The sequence below is a fragment of the Theileria orientalis genome, chromosome 2, assembly GCF_000740895.1.
Source record: "Theileria orientalis strain Shintoku DNA, chromosome 2, complete genome".
Lineage (NCBI taxonomy): Eukaryota > Apicomplexa > Aconoidasida > Piroplasmida > Theileriidae > Theileria > Theileria orientalis.
This window is the reverse complement of record NC_025261.1, coordinates 1,281,816-1,297,527: the sequence shown is the minus strand read 5'-3', so window position 1 is coordinate 1,297,527 and position 15,712 is coordinate 1,281,816. Positions and strand designations below refer to the sequence as shown.

At 40.1% G+C, this 15,712-nt stretch overlaps 8 protein-coding genes across 8 annotated transcripts; 3 read left to right on the top strand and 5 right to left on the bottom strand.

Moving 5' to 3' along the window:
* Positions 1 to 409: 409 nt before the first annotated feature.
* TOT_020000625 (clathrin-coat assembly protein) lies at positions 410 to 2,302 on the top strand (the record flags this gene model as incomplete). Its single annotated transcript, XM_009692373.1, has 7 exons — positions 410 to 491; positions 533 to 714; positions 770 to 931; positions 965 to 1,465; positions 1,560 to 1,688; positions 1,934 to 2,056; positions 2,198 to 2,302. The coding sequence occupies 7 exons, from the start codon at positions 410 to 412 to the stop codon at positions 2,300 to 2,302; spliced, it is 1,284 nt and encodes a 427-aa protein (XP_009690668.1).
* A 156-nt stretch (positions 2,303 to 2,458) lies between these two features.
* On the bottom strand, positions 2,459 to 3,966 carry TOT_020000624 (uncharacterized protein; the record flags this gene model as incomplete). The annotated part of the gene is made up of 5 exons (XM_009692372.1): positions 2,459 to 2,769; positions 2,914 to 3,092; positions 3,123 to 3,310; positions 3,523 to 3,719; positions 3,939 to 3,966. 5 exons carry the CDS (start codon positions 3,964 to 3,966, stop codon positions 2,459 to 2,461), a joined length of 903 nt encoding a protein of 300 aa, XP_009690667.1.
* Positions 3,967 to 4,209: 243 nt separating this feature from the next.
* Positions 4,210 to 4,955, bottom strand: TOT_020001074 (ubiquitin-conjugating enzyme E2; the record flags this gene model as incomplete). Its single annotated transcript, XM_009692371.1, has 3 exons — positions 4,210 to 4,379; positions 4,461 to 4,653; positions 4,827 to 4,955. 3 exons carry the CDS (start codon positions 4,953 to 4,955, stop codon positions 4,210 to 4,212), a joined length of 492 nt encoding a protein of 163 aa, XP_009690666.1.
* Positions 4,956 to 5,033: 78 nt separating this feature from the next.
* On the bottom strand, positions 5,034 to 6,868 carry TOT_020000622 (GDP-mannose pyrophosphorylase; the record flags this gene model as incomplete). Its single annotated transcript, XM_009692370.1, has 9 exons — positions 5,034 to 5,122; positions 5,276 to 5,387; positions 5,549 to 5,789; positions 5,822 to 5,948; positions 6,134 to 6,248; positions 6,280 to 6,431; positions 6,464 to 6,512; positions 6,573 to 6,650; positions 6,740 to 6,868. 9 exons carry the CDS (start codon positions 6,866 to 6,868, stop codon positions 5,034 to 5,036), a joined length of 1,092 nt encoding a protein of 363 aa, XP_009690665.1.
* Positions 6,869 to 7,067: 199 nt separating this feature from the next.
* Positions 7,068 to 9,221, top strand: TOT_020000621 (molecular chaperone protein DnaJ; the record flags this gene model as incomplete). The annotated part of the gene is made up of 6 exons (XM_009692369.1): positions 7,068 to 7,084; positions 7,192 to 7,289; positions 7,356 to 7,506; positions 7,582 to 7,658; positions 7,755 to 8,083; positions 8,220 to 9,221. The coding sequence occupies 6 exons, from the start codon at positions 7,068 to 7,070 to the stop codon at positions 9,219 to 9,221; spliced, it is 1,674 nt and encodes a 557-aa protein (XP_009690664.1).
* A 292-nt stretch (positions 9,222 to 9,513) lies between these two features.
* TOT_020001073 (splicing factor 3a subunit 2) lies at positions 9,514 to 10,364 on the bottom strand (the record flags this gene model as incomplete). Its single annotated transcript, XM_009692368.1, has 4 exons — positions 9,514 to 9,597; positions 9,780 to 9,880; positions 10,003 to 10,234; positions 10,347 to 10,364. The coding sequence occupies 4 exons, from the start codon at positions 10,362 to 10,364 to the stop codon at positions 9,514 to 9,516; spliced, it is 435 nt and encodes a 144-aa protein (XP_009690663.1).
* Positions 10,365 to 10,959: 595 nt separating this feature from the next.
* TOT_020000619 (sodium/hydrogen exchanger) lies at positions 10,960 to 14,325 on the bottom strand (the record flags this gene model as incomplete). The annotated part of the gene is made up of 9 exons (XM_009692367.1): positions 10,960 to 11,284; positions 11,386 to 11,669; positions 11,767 to 11,886; positions 11,976 to 12,206; positions 12,285 to 12,698; positions 12,848 to 12,966; positions 13,033 to 13,491; positions 13,615 to 13,795; positions 13,885 to 14,325. 9 exons carry the CDS (start codon positions 14,323 to 14,325, stop codon positions 10,960 to 10,962), a joined length of 2,574 nt encoding a protein of 857 aa, XP_009690662.1.
* Positions 14,326 to 14,821: 496 nt separating this feature from the next.
* Positions 14,822 to 15,632, top strand: TOT_020000618 (50S ribosomal protein L22; the record flags this gene model as incomplete). Its single annotated transcript, XM_009692366.1, has 2 exons — positions 14,822 to 14,974; positions 15,114 to 15,632. The coding sequence occupies 2 exons, from the start codon at positions 14,822 to 14,824 to the stop codon at positions 15,630 to 15,632; spliced, it is 672 nt and encodes a 223-aa protein (XP_009690661.1).
* Between the last annotated feature and the right edge of the window lie 80 nt (positions 15,633 to 15,712).

The following is a 15,712-nucleotide window of genomic DNA, read 5'->3' as shown; positions in this document are numbered from 1 at the left end:
TTGTATGAAAATTGCTTAAAGTGACTAAAAAAATGTATCTTACAAAATAAATGGACGATCGAGTAGTAGTGTAGTCATACGTGAATTTGTGACAAGAGTAGTAAAATTACCCAGTATATATGATGTATATATTATAGATTGTGTAATAAGTAATACATTAATAACATATATAAGCTAAATTTGTAATGTATGTCGAAATAGAGAGCAATTTGTATAATTATATGAATCATATGTAACAAAATGAATGATATATGATATTAAATGTTATTATAAATTTATATGAAGTATTTGAATTGAAAATAATACATTTTTTAAAAAAATAGAGAATATATTGAAAAAATAAAACCAATGGCACGCCACACATCGACGCGGCGAATAGTTTAAATATTTGTTGAATGGATATCTAAAAATGACCGTATCGCAATTCTTTATACTCTCGCCTAGTGGAGATGTTCTATTATCCAGGAATTTTAGAAATGAGTCGACGAAAAGTATTAATTATCCATAAAAGCTTATTAACAATAATTTTCAGACATTGATCGATTCTATAAACATTTGAAAGAAAGAGGTGACTCAGTGCCACTGTTTGAGTTGGACGGAATGTTGTACTTTTATATTAGAAGGTCGAGCCTATACTTTGTAATAACGACAAAGTACATAACCTCGCCATCGTACGTGTTTGAATTGCTTCAAAAAATAACAAATTTCCTAAAAGTAGGTCGTATTTGGTGTTTGTGAATAAAATGGGAGGAAATAAATGTTTGCGTAGGATTTCATAGGACTGTTGAACGAGGAGAGCATAAAAAATAACTTTATTCTGGCGTATGAAATATTGGACGAAATATTGGACTACGGATACGCACAGTGTCTGGATATAAATCAGCTAAAACAGAAAATATATAACACATCGACAATATCGTCGAACAATACGGTACGGTGACTATAGGAAATAAATTATGTGTAGTTTAAACCGGTGATAAATAGTAGTAACCAGACGGTGATACCGTCAATAGTGAGTAACAAGTCACTGATAAACCCAAATAACAAAAATGAGATATTCATTGACATTCTGGAGAAGGTGACGGCAAAAATGAGCGCAGAAGAAATGAAGTACACAATTGAAGGCCAAATACAAGTTAAATCGTACCTGAAGGGGTTCCCAACGATAGAGCTATTTCTAAACAGAGATTTAAAAATGCAGCTTCTGGGAGCACAAAATATGCAAAACGCCTCAAGCACAAGGTCAATTGACGCAAATTACACTGAAGCTATTGAAAGTGGTCTTGAGAGTGTAGTGAACAACTGCACGTTTGACGAAAGCGCCGACATATCAAGCCTAGAAAGAGAAAAGGTGATAAAGTTTGTGCCAAAGGAGGGCGAGTACACACTGATGACATACAGGGTTCTAGGATCGCTGAACCTGCCATTTAAAATCATGCCAACAGTGAACATCTCTGAAAACAAGGTCGGTTGTACACTCTTATTCAAGTAGTTACCAATGGCACCAGCTATACTGATGCTCATGTTCGTATGATAACAGTGAATAATGTTTTTTGCAGTGCAGTTTGAGTATTAAGGTGGTGTCGTGCCTGCCTTTCGATATTAACTCATTTTTCCTCTTGACCTGTAAATTGCCGTCAAATATTAAAAACATAACAATGTCGTTTCATCCCAAGAGCTTCAATCAAGTTAGTTTTAATAAGTAGTTTACAGCCACTAAGTATTGGTTGATATTAGGTAATTAAGGTTTATTGGCTCTGATGAATAATGGATAGGCATGTGATCATAAAGTGAACGACAATTCCATATACTGGAACGTTAAGAAAATACAGGTTTGACCACTGTTACCACAGTTAAATTTGATTTAACGCTAATAAAGTTAACCAGTTGCAATTAAATTTAATTGGAATGAAGTTTACTAATGTTGGATTAGGGGTACACTGAGGTTGAATTGAACGCTGATATTACATTCACAAGCAGTAACGTTAATGTTAAGCAGTTTGGGCCAATAAACATGATGTTTGAGATACCTCTGTATAACGTATCCGATGTCAAGGTTTGTTTAAAACTAAGTAGATGGGTGATATATTTGTGTGTGTGTGTGTATATATATATGACCTATTGAAATGTGGAACTGCCTATTTAATTGACATATATGTGTGTGTAATTGACATGTACAGATATAATTGGTATATAGATAGATATAGGTATATACGTTGAAGCTATTAAAACTACTAACATTGATAAAGGAAGAAAAATAACTACAACCTTTAAAGCCGGCATCATAAATTATTTCAGATAAGGTTTTTGAACATAATGTACAATAATAATTATATTAAATCTTATAAGTGGGTACGGTACTTGACCCTCTCGAATTCGTACGTGTACCGTTTTTAGACCCCAAGAACACTTTAACCGTTATGGTTCAACTTGGAGAGTTGTTAGGGGAAGTGTAAAACTAATGTATTTTTATAAACTGAATGTATTCCTTGAGTATGCCGTACTTGTGAAAGACGTCCTTGAACGAGGTTAAGACGAGTTTAATGGGAACGGGGTCCTTCTTAAGCTCATTGAACCAATGTTTATTGTTGTCGTAAGTTAGGCCACCATAGACGCTAGTAGTAAGGTTCTTCGCTTCCTTGTTTAGCAGGTTGTCCTTGTCATTGGCGTTTTTGACGTCTATTCCAGTTAAACTGAGGCTTAAGTTTCTCGATTTACTATCACTGTTTGAAGAAGCTCCCTCCTCCTCCTTGTAGACTATTTTACCACCTAGTGAAACGGTTAGTAAGTGAATAAATTAGTAAATGGTAAATGACTAAGTAGATAAAAAGGGATTTAGTTTAAGATTATTACACTATTTATGAAGTATCTACTAAATAATAAAGGAGGAATAAGTGGTAGAAAGAGGCGAACCTAGTACGATTTTAGAGATGTAATGAGTTCCATACGAGTTTAAAAAGTCGCTCCACGATTTTCTGACGGTTGAGCACACTTTCTTTTTATACAGCTTGACGACGCAGCCTCTTTTCTTCTCAGACCTCAGGGTACGTTTTAAGCTTAAAACTGCTGTTATGAAGTCCCTTGTAAATTCTCTAAAGTATCGTCAATGTTGTGCGACTAACGTGTGATGAGCTTGGTTAATTCCTGCCACGAATGTGGAACAGTAAACAGTTTTTTCCAGTTTGTTCTTATGTGATGTATTATCCTTAGATTTGTTCAGGCTCGCGTCCGCATTGGCGTTGATAACATCAATCGACAGTTCAGAACTTAACGCCTTCTCACTCTTGTTTTGACTTTGTTCCAGTTTATTCTGTAAATTAAAGTTAATTGGATAGAAATATCATTGTAAAGTGTAATCATGAATATTGTAATTATTAAATTGCACTAATTAGTCTGTATATGTGTTTGTAATATATGTGCCTATGGATATTTTCGTGTAACTAAGTGTGTGTTTACGTATATATGTGTGTATGTTTATGTATATGTGTGTGTTTATGTTTTGTAAGTAACCTCTTGCTTTACTGAACAATTTGGCGAGCTGTAAATATACGTTCCGTCTGGATGTAAGTACTCGAGAGTACTGTTTATATTGCTCATATCTCCGGAAAAGTTGAACTTGACAACTGGGTTTTTGTAGTTCGTATCGATTACATAGCTGTCCGCACTCTCCTCCTGCTTCTTCTTATTGTACAATAAGTTGTAGCCGCATCCTAGATACTCTAAAAGATTAAATATTGTCCATGTGCACTACCTAGACTTGCTATTGTTGTTAAGTTGTTTAGGCCGATGCTATCTCTTGGATCTAATCATATTTATTAATTGAATTTGACAGTTGAAATGTGCTAGCTAATTTGTATATTCTATATTTACATAACAATAGTGGCAATAAGGGTAAAATGTCATTAATAACAACAATAATATATAATTTTTATTCTAACCATTGCATAATGAGTTCCTAATTAACATGTAAACACATATTAAAATTAACATTTTGTTTGCTATTTGAACATTATTTGAGGGTGAACTGAGCAGTTTCAGCATTTGTCGTCGTGATACAGGAATCCTCCTTCAGAAGTGCCAGGTGGCATGTCCACGTCTGCGTCAAAGTCTTATTAGCTGTTAAGTGAAATAGCACGTCATTCATTCAGACATAACAGACTTTAAACTAAGCTAATTGCTGATAAACCGTAGCTAACTATATAAATCCTATCAAATCTTACGTAGATGATTGTCTATAGGCAGGCGCTTCTCCTTTGCGGACGACAACATCGATATGATTGAGACTACGAAACTCGATATTGAGGCCGAGGGGAGATACTCCGAGCCGATGCTACTCATGCAAATATCCCCGTTCGAGTACACGTGCGGGTGCACCGGTGCTAAGAATTTATTTACACTGAAATGAACTGGCTTTGTTCTGTTGACACACTCAGCTCCATAAACAAAGATTCCTTACTCACCTGGTTGTAAGAAGTATATTATTGGTGGCTTCAGCGGGTACCCGTCGGGGAGGATTATCTTCAACTTGTACTTCTCCCCTGAGTATATTGTTCCTGGCAGCCCCGTCCATGACACTATCCATATGCTATTATTCTTCCCAAACACCTCTAATTTACAACTCGGCGGTGTGTTTTTGTTGAATAGAACTATTTCCTGAGATTAAACTGTTATTTTTGCCAACTGTTTACTCTTATCTAGCAATATCTATGTTTTTTATTGAATCCTTGTGGTTCAAAAGAGTACTTATGTACGTGTGTGAATATCAACTTATAGGTCCATGCTTTAACCACTTTACTTAACAACTATGCTCTAAATACTTGTCGTACGTTTTGTATTCTTAAACTTGATAGGTTGTTGCGATTTATTCCCAGTGCTAGTTGGAATCTCGGTGTACTTCCAAACTTAACGGACAATACTGGCCAGATTGTGGCCAGAAACAATAAATAAGTGCACATTTATGTAATTTATCATATATGTGTGTCTTTTACTATATTATTACTTGGCCCGGATCATAAATTGAGTTATTGATGGCCTTATGTGGTAGTATTATACACCCTCTCAGGAAGAGCGACTCTGCTATCACTACACTTTTTCCTAACATGGTCAGGCCTTCTATTCTCACCTAAACATCAGTTATTACTCTATTTTCCCTATTTTATGGCTAAATTCTCACCCATCTTCCTATTATGGAATCCCAGCCTATGATGCTGCCTTCTATGTAACAATTAGAGTCAACTTGAACATCTACGGCAATTATGGGATGTCTGAAACGTACTTTTCATCAATGTCGAGTTTAGTATTCTACATCCGTTTCCGATTTTAACATTTGGTCCTATACACACGTTCGGTCCTATTATACAGTCCTTCCCGATGACGCAGGTGGGATGCTGAATGAACAATTAGTCATTTAACTTATTAATAGTAGCATTGCTAATGCCAGCAGTGCCAGCTACTCATTCCACTAAATTGTGCCAATGCATGGCACTTAATAAACAGTATTCATATCTAGTCGGCAGCTAGTATAATTAGTTAATATCGATCAACTCACTATTAACACTGGCCCTTTGACGTTCACTGAATCGTGTAGCTCCGATGACATCGATTTGATTTGGGGGCCCTCGAAACTGTTAATTGGCGACTCTACGCAGCAAGTGTAGAGAAGGCCGTGCTTGTCGAATGTTTTTAACTGCTTCTGCGCGTCGTCCCCGCTACTTCGGCTCTCTTCGTTCAGGTATGTTAAATACAGGTTCTGGGCCTCAAGGTACCCTCCTGGCTTTCCGATATCCGCCCTGAACGTCCTTTATATTATCCACAAGCTCACCAGTATCCTTCCAGGTGGTACGCGAACGTGGTGCCGAACTTCAAATACTTTGGGAAGAACTCGTGCTCTATTGAGTAGTTCTTCAGCGGTATTGAGTCCAGCACTTCTTTACTCAATACATATACACCTAAATGTGATTTGGTGACTACATATTCAAGTTTGTTGGCGTTGTCTACCGGTGCAATTAGAAAATTAAAAAGGTTTAGAGCTAATGATAAATAACTCCACTAGCTAACTGGATTTATATACAGTGAATTACAGTTTAATAACCACCGAAACCGATTTAATAGTATATATTCAATATAAACCAACCCGCGTTTATTTTATTTGTGGTTGAATCTTTGGGCTTCTCAATGAACGATACTATTTTGTTATCGTCGTCGTGTAAAATTACACCAAATTCTTGTGGGTTTTCGGCGGTTGTCACCTAAGAACTGTGTAAATTTAAAAAAACGTACCAATATTGTGACCTTTGCTTCATTCTTTCGATGAAACTCCAGCAACTCGTGGAGTGGATACTTACATATTATATCACTATTAAATGTTATGAACTCTTCGCAATCATCTTCTTCGTCGCAGATTAAATCCTTGGCCAATCTTAAGCATCCAGCTGTTCATACAATGTGGCAATGGGTGGTTTACCTGTTCCCAGAGGTGCTGATTCCACTGAAAAATCGATCGGAATCGAGTACTAAAATTTAATATTAGCATAAATTTCAGCTAATGTGTGACTAATTAAACGGTATTCTACCTTTTCTCCGAGTACTTTGACCTCATCAATAACGTTCTGATAATCTGAAACTGCGAAAATTATACGATTAATTCCGGCCTAAAAACACAGTTAAAAAAGTACTTCTAAGTTTGTAGCCCTTTTTAATAATTGTATATTAAATTGTTTAATAAATATGTGCTTATTACGTTTTTGCAGGCTTCAATTTGATACTCTACAGCAGGAAGGTTACAAAAATCAATTAGGGGTTTGGGGACGGAAAGCGTTAATGGACGAATACGAGTTCCAAATCCACCAGCCAATATTACAGCTTTCATTTATATATTTATATAATGTAATCTGAATCTACAACAAAACCACGTTCTATTTACCACATAACACTCAAGCGTACACTTCAGAAAATAGTACAGTTCTCTTAGGCATACTATGATATTCATACCCTTTTAATTAAACTGGCAATTTAGTTCATTTTTCAGCCTAGAAGCTTAGTTATTTCAAAAGAATCTTAAATTTGACATGGAGGCAACATCAAAGTAAGTTTGCTTATTTTAATGCCTTAATCTGTAGGAAAAAGCCTAAAGCTGCTGTAAAATCATCGGTAACGTGTTGGAGTTTATTTTATTTCATTTTAGCACGCCAGAGTTAAGTCCACGAGATCTAACACATCTCAGTTCGGGAAGATATATTCCTTTTTCAAGTCCAACGTAATAGTGACATCGTTGCTCTTTGTCTTAGTTGGTCCGTCGCATAATAAATTTATATGTTAACTGTGTATTTATTTTGACCCTAACGACGCATATTTAGTGACTTTCGTATTCAAATATTATGAAGATGTGCACGGCTCCTATAGTAACTTCAAGAAGACGAACGTGGATATTTACAGCGTCTTGGAGGTTCCGAAGGACGCAAAAGAGCCTGAAATAAAGGCAAAATACCGCGAATTGTCGTTAAAATGGTACCGGAATAGACTATAGAGTTAACAAGTGACCTACTGGATAGTTTATGTACAAAGAGTGTAAATCATGTGTAGGCACCCTGATAAGAACAAGGACTGTGTAGAGTGTGAAGAAAGATTTAGAAACATAAAGGAGGCATATAAAATAATACGTAAGTTATACTAGGTAGATAGTATATTGGTCAATTGGCTAGTTAAAGTTGATTAGCTTAAACGGACAAGGAGAATGAATTAAATAAAATGCGTAGTTAACCCGCACCTGAGGGAGATGTACGACAAGACGAAGGGACACACAGTGGACATGATCCCGTCGAGGACCACGGACCTGACGGTGCTGAACTTTGACAAGTTGGTCAAGAACTCGAAGAAGATCTGGGTGGTGCTTATATACTCGGACGACAGCCACCGCTGCAGGTCGTTTGCGCCTGTGTGGGACGAGTTTGCATCCAAGTTTGAAAAGTACGCCAAGTTCGGAAGAGTCAACGCGCTCCTCGACGAAAAGCTGCTCAGCAGACTTCCGACAAAGCCGCTTCTGCACCCCTCGATATTCCTGCTCTTCCCGGACAAGAAGTACGACGTAAGTTTAATTTTCAATCGGTAGTCTAAGTGTATTTGGTATCCTACGGGTAGTTGGTATCCTACGGGTAGTTGGTAGTCTACGGGTATTTGGTAGCCTAGTGTAGTTAGTCTCCGGGCATAAATGAACGCTGTAGTTGGTGCCGACGGGAGTGATGGACACCGTGAAGAGCCTGAGTAGATACTTCTACGAAAACTACCCCTTTTACGGGACGAAGCTCAACGAGTACGCAAAGTTCCACGTCCTGGAGGGAACTAGGCTGCTGTTCTACTCTAACAAGAAGAACGTGCCCTTTTCGGTGAAGCTGATGGCGCTTAAGTTCCACAGGGTGCTGAAGGTCTACTTCGTGTCAACTGGCGACCACTACTCGACAGACGAGCTCCTGCTGAACGATATGAAGAGCGCGAAGAGCTTGCCGAAGGTGCCAGAAAAGCTCGAGCTGTTCGACCTGTTCGTCGGCCTGTACGAAGGGCCGAAACTGAGGTACTTCGCGTACCAGCTGAGCAAAAACTTGCCAGTGCTGCAAGCAACGCTGTATTCTCTGCTTTCGCTGAACCCATTCGACTTAAACGATAACACCTATGATGTATTGTGCTCTAGACATAGCGCCAAGGACCGAGTGTGCCTTATGATGCCAGGTAACCAAAAGCTGATAACATTGTCTTCAGAAGCACACGAGATGCCAGACGTGACCGGCGTCTACGGCAAGTATGAATCGTATGGAATGCTCCTGCCCCCGGAGGAGGACGATGAGCCGGAAGTGGTGGAGGAGGGCGAGGAGGCCGAGAAGGAGCAGAGCAAGGCGAAGGAGAAGCTGCTGTCTCTGGTGGACCTGCAGTTCCTGAGCGTCAAGACTCAGAACAAGCACCTGCAGCAGCTGTACTTGAACTTCAGCGGCAGCGCCAGCAGCAAGGCGCCCCTGACGAGCACGCACGTCCTCGCCGTAAATAAGAATAAGGAGCTGTACACCGTCTTCGACGTGAAGAAGCTGGACGACGACTTCATAAACGACCTCCTGAACAACGAGAGCGCCCTCAAGTGGCTGCCGCTCCCAGCTACCCACAAGGGTGGCCTGTTCAAGTCAAGCCGCCTCAATGCGCAAGCACTGTTTGACTTATCGAGGATTTTCCACAAGTAACATAATTTATATATTAACTCACTCTTTACTGTGTGTACTATAGCATACTTTGTGATTAGGTGTTTGTGCGTTAGCATTCTAAGTGATGTAGCATTTGCGTTAATGCTGCGCAACTGGAGTAGAAATTATGGCAGTAGCTAAACTTGTACATATGAAGTAGCAAAAGTGTGCAGAAATTATGGCAGTAGCTAAAGTTGTGGATAGGAAGTAGCAAGAATGTTAATTAACTATTAAATTTGAAAAGATGTATAAAACCTTTGTAAAAAATACATTAAACCTGAATGCATCTATGTTAAAGCTGCGGTCCTGGTCCAACATGATCAAACTTAGTTGGACGTTGAGGTAGTCCGGGAAGCGGCTTTACAGTCTTATTCAACTGAGCATTTGTTAAAAATGTGAATACGGGTAGTTAAGTAATAGGCAATAAGTAACTTGATAGATTGTGTGCCACAAATTGATAAATTAAATGAACTGTGTGTTGTAAGTATCAAGTTAAATGAGTATTTAACTATTTGTGGAAAAGTGGCATTGAAGTAACTATTATTCACTCAAAATTACCTTAAAATGGACTTGAAATATAAACAACTTCCTCTTCTCGTCAAAGTAGGTGTATAACTTGTTAGGACCATTGTCGATTTCCAAATTGGGAACCTTGAAGCCTATAAATATATTAGTACGAGTGTTGTTGCCATGCACCAGTCGTACTGCTTACAGGACATATTTATGGATAAATTGTGCACTAATGGGTTAATAATGCGTTACAAATGGCTGTTTATGTTACCTATTGTCTCATATGGGTCTGCCGCAAATAGTAAAAACTGATAATTCGGGTCCGGCGGTATTTCCATCTTCTGCTCAAACGCAGACATGAACCTGTATTTGGGTGCGCCCTGAATCTCTGGAAACTCAATTTCGAACAGCAGCGCCGGCTGCTTAGTAACAGGGTCCCTCATCTTAGTGATTCTGTATCCTGGCCTTCCGATCTTAATCGTAGGGGCTTTAAAGGCCCTAGTCTGAGAAACATTACGACGAATACGGCATACGTAATAACTTTATGGTACATAAATGCGACGCAATTGTGTGTATCTGCATTGGTATGTAACTGAAATGGCGGCCGCAACTTACCTTTGTCTGTGGAGCCATCGCTGTAAAGGCGTCCCTCTGCTCCTTCGCTGCCCTTCTAGCCAGGTTCGTCTGGTGCTTCCTCCCCTGCGTGTGGGACAGGTACGAGCTCTCCGTGGTGTGAATTGTCAAACAGAGCCTACATTCTATCTGTCCGATGTGATTCTTCGTGAAGTAGGGGTCCTTGCTGAGGTCGAACGTTTCCAGCGCCAACTTGCGCAAACGCTCCCTCCTGTCTGCTGCGATATCATGGGCGCTCGCTGGCGCTCCACTGCCGGTCTTGTGGCCGACTCTGTTTTGAAAGTCTATCATTGTTTACAGGAATTGGTCAAACGATAATTTACCGTACTGCTGTCCAGGATTCCGCTTATAAACAACCAATATCAGCCTAAATAATTAAAAGTTTCAGTTTAAAATAATATCAATTGTTGTTTTTTATATTGTATACATAAAATTGCGTTTTTAAACAATTATTATTGTGATTCCTTGATTCCTCCGCCCACCATCACATACTTCACCAAACACATTTGCCAAGTTCAAATTAGCCAAATCTGCTAAAGCCGTGTATAAATTTTTGCTTACATATACTTGTGTTTTAGTTTTAAAATTAGCTGGTTTACAGTGGAGTTGCCGTCGTGTGCATCTTCTTGTTGAAGGTGATCAGGTAGAAGAACTTCCTGAACAGGTTCTTTATCATTTTCACGAAGTTCGTCTTATTCAGGTTCTTGTACAGCTCCTGGTCCAGCACGTTGATGACCTGGTTCCTATCTTCCCTCAGCAGCATCCCGTTCACGTAGTGCCCGTCCACCACCTCCTTCTTCAGGTTAATCATTGTTATCGCTGTCTTCCTCAGCATACAGTAGTAGAACCTGGTGTTCATCCTACTCTTGATCGTGAAGACGTACTTTTTAGCGTTGTTGATCTGCTTAAAGGAGCTTTGGCTGAGAAATTGTTAATTTACTGCTAACTACGGCCACTGGTATACCGTCGAGGCAATAGCTACTAATCTAATTGGTATCCTTAGATTGCCTATTCCACTTACAAGAGTTCATTTGCCATTATGTTTTCCAGTGAGCTTGCCATTTTACTGAAGAGCTTTTCGTGCGCCTCTATGTATGCCAGCGTCAGGTCGAGTATGAACGACACGTTTGTCCTTTTAACGAAGTTCAACTTTCTCCTTACTATTTCCTCCATCGTGCTTTTTAGGACAAACCATTCAAATTCAAAGCCGTTCATTTTCTCCAGCTTCGTCAACTCATCCCAGTTTTCTATGTCGTAGATCATTCTCGTTTCCACGTCGCTCGTCTTCATCAGCGTCTTCCAGGCCTACGCATTTATTCATTTAATCATTCATTTATTTCTATCACCAATGCATAATGGCACTATTCTCTATTGACGCTATTACTATTATGCTTTAACTTACTGAAATTGAACGCTGATTTAGTTTATTTATTGCAAAATCCAGCGATATGTTCAGGCACGTCTGCAGTGTCAGAAGTGACTTTCCGTCGATGAAGTCGTTTTTGTACATTTCTCCGTAGATCTACGTATTCCATCAGTCACGAACATATATGTAATCTGTATGTGTTTGTGCCATTCGTACCTAAATATCCAACTACTTGCGTGACTTACGTATGACAGTGCGTTGAATATCGTTACGTACGTTTCATCCTCTTTCTTCAGGTCCCCTTCCTCTGCTTCTGGCTCCTCCACAGGGTCCCCTTCCCTTTTTTCTAGGCTTTCAACTGCATTGACTATAAAACTGTCTCTTGGCGTCATTTGCAGACTTGAATCCGTCTTTATTTGCAAATAGCTCAGCGAACTTTCCAACTTCATCTGCAGCTTGTTGCCAGTCAGTATCTCCTGGTTAAACAGGTATATGTTTTCCTCTTCCTCCACCTCCTCCTCCGCCTCTACTGCTTCCTTCATCTCCTCAATCACCACCAGGTCCTCCAGCTTAGTTGTGTTCGGTCTGTACACAAGCCTTCCCATCTTATCCCACCTCAGGTCTGCCAGAGACGGCACTGCCGAGCCTGCCTTCGACACTATGTCTGAGTTCCTAAACAGCCAGTGCGTCTTCAGGCCTTCAATCTCCGACTCGTACTTGCGATCTATTGAGGCCATCGTCCTCGTTAGGTGCTCTCTTCTCTGCCGGCTCATTGGGTATGGGTTCAGCGACTTAAAGAGCCAGTCGAACGTGAATCCTTGCAGCACCAGTATAAGCATACTGCTCCCTGATATGTAGAACGATATCAAGTCGCTCGTTGCGTTCTCGATTTTACTGTCGCTCTCCAACCTCAGTCCTAGCACCAACACCATGGCTCCTCTCAGTCCTCCCCAAAGCAACAGCACCACCTATAAATCATTGCATCTTAGGCCCACGTGAAGTGAAATGTAATGTTTAATATGAAAATAACTCTCTAATGCTCCATGTCTAACTGCATACATTAGCGAATATACTACTGTTTACACAATAACGTTAGTACATTGACGCATATACGCACCTCTTTGAAATTGATTTTGTACCCTGTGTACGCCAACACTGGCCTGAAGGACAACAACATTATTATCCTTGCTACGTTTAAAAAGAAATACACTCCAAACAACTTGAGTATCTTCATCCCTAAAAACGATTTGCATTTTTGTTTCAGGCGCTAAAAGTTCCCTGGCTACGCTGTTCCGTGCTTACCTATGTTTGGTAACAAAAATTGCGATTTCAACATCCCTATGGTCAAAATTCCGCTGATTGTGAAGACCGTGTAGTTAGAGATGTAGCTCAGTCCCTCTACGAGGACGTGGTGCTTCTCCAGCGCCTCTCGGTCGAACGCTATGAGCCCGTAGGCCTTAACGAAGAGTCCGTAGCAGACTATCGAGAGCGGCCCTGACACGTTCAGGTAGTACTCTGCGCAGAAGAAGAGCAGGTAGCCCATCGACACCGATATTAGGCTCTGTACCACGTGCCACTTCCTGAAGAAGGACACCCACACTATCACGAACGTCCCGCACACCACGCCCAGCACTGGCGATACGATTAGCAGCTTGATGAAGAGCACCAGGTAGTACAGGAACGATGAGGACTGCCCTATCGTCAAGAGGTAAAAAAACTGAAACAGCAGCACACTGGTACCATCGTTTATCAGTGATTCCCCTATAATCAGTTCATTACTAAGTCACCAATCCAAATTTAGTAAGCCTAACAACTGCAAAGCTACTTATTTAATTGTATAGCTCCATAAATGTGTCAACTGTATAAAAATTCTTCAATACCTACCATTGAACATTGTAATTAGCTTATTAGGTGCATTCGTGTCTCCCAAAATCGACAGCACTGCCACTGGGTCTGTGGAACTCAGAATCGAGGCCAGGAGAAAGCTGATCGTAAACGACCACTTCTCCCCTAGCCCTAGTGTGTAGTTGAACAGCAGCCCCAAAATGCCAACTTGCAGGACAACCTGATTTAAAATTAGATTAATAACACGTATTAGTAACTAGACTATAGTGACGGTAAGCAGAGTGGTCAAGTGATTTGTCTAACACTTACTCCAACTACTGCCAGCGTCGTTCCTGCCAGCAGAAAGTTGCAAAACGAGTACCAGTCGATCGTCTGTGTCGCCTCGTACAAAAGTATCGGGAGTGCGATGAAATACAGTATTGAATTGTCTATTCTTCTCACCGAGGCCAGCCATTTCAGAAACGTGAACGGCAGCTTCTCCTCCTCAAACGACATCAAAATGCCGTAAATCACCATTCCGTAGACGAACAATATCAGCGAGATTGGTATTTTATCGTTTATCTTGGACATTATAAACTGTAGGAAGCATGACGAGACCAGGATGAAGATGAAGAGTGAGACGGTCGAGGCTAAACTTTCACTGACTCCGGAGAGATCTGTCTTTCCCGAGTCACAACCAACATTTCTCATGTTAAGGATTGCAAATCCTAGCAAATATGCTAGATGTGTAATTATTTTATTTAGGCACATTGTAATGATCAATTTTTAATCATAATTCCTTAAAATTATACTAATTTCCTGTTAATTCAACGCAATATTGTAAATTTGTTTGATTTATCGATACTTAATTGTCACTTTGCTTAATATAGTACATAAATTTAACGTAACTCACATTAACTTTTGTTTAATAGATAATTTACAACTTCGGGGATATATTATTTAAAATACCTCTAGGCATGTTTAAATAATATAATCCCTCTTGTTTACATATTTATTTTCAAGTTTGTATGGGTTTTTCTTCTAATTTCCGAGGCAGATTCCCCATCCGTACCCAGTTGTGAATCTAGGGCTAATTTATTTTCAAACCCCCGAATTAGCCCTTTTAATGTTTAGAGTTCCTTGTTCAATGATTTTCTGCAGAGTAACACACATATTTTAATCCTCTTTTCCCTTTCTGGTTTCCTTCCTTAGCTCAAAATCTCACACCTGTTTTTGATTGATTAGTCCCTTAGAATGTGGTTTTTTGATGTTAATTAAGTTGTTTTTAATTTTTCTAATACTGTTTTGCAAAAATTTTTTCTGCTTTGCATTTCTATCGCATAACTGTTCTTACACATATTCGAGGTCCTTCTCTGTTAACTCCGTTCCCCGGTTAACCATTTCTCAAAAGATGGAAAAGGTAATTTTAGTTTACAATTTCGTATAATCGCTGCACCTGATAGTCTTTAAAGACCATTGCCTTAGTTAGTTACAAATAAACTCGTCACAGCTACTTCTCGCAGGATTCCTCTGTTAATTCCCTCTAACTTTGTCTGTAGATTCACGATATCAACTCCGAGCTTCCCATTCGCAGGTATGAGGCTGACTCTCCCGAGGTCAGGATGATGGAGAACACTTTGAAGCAGAAGAGGCAGTCCTACCTGGACCACTTGAGGGCTGAGAAGATGGGAATCAAGGTTCGCAAGCGTCACAGGGGCGGCAGAATGGACAAGCTCTTCATCGGCAGGACCGCCTCCGCCACCGTCAAGTACCTTCTCCTGTCGCCCATTAAGCTCACGAAGATCCTCAGGCAGATCAAAAAGATGCCTGTGCTCCTTGCTCTTGGGGACTTGGCTCAGAGGGGCGCGAACAGGTACGCTATCGCCATCTACAAGGCCATCAAATCTGCTCTTTTCAACGCAAAGCGCCTCTACGGGGACGAGACTCTCAGGCCCAGGTTCAGGGAGCTCAGCGCCACCAACGGCGGCTTCATCAAGAAGCCTCTTTTCCGCGCCAAGGGCCGCTGCGACATCATCAGGAAGCCCAAGGCCCACCTGAGAGTAGTGCTTTCAGTCTAACCCAGGGCCACCATCTCACTCACAAACACGTAAACATTTGTAATCATATATTCATACGTGAATATTGAGATTGAAAATCA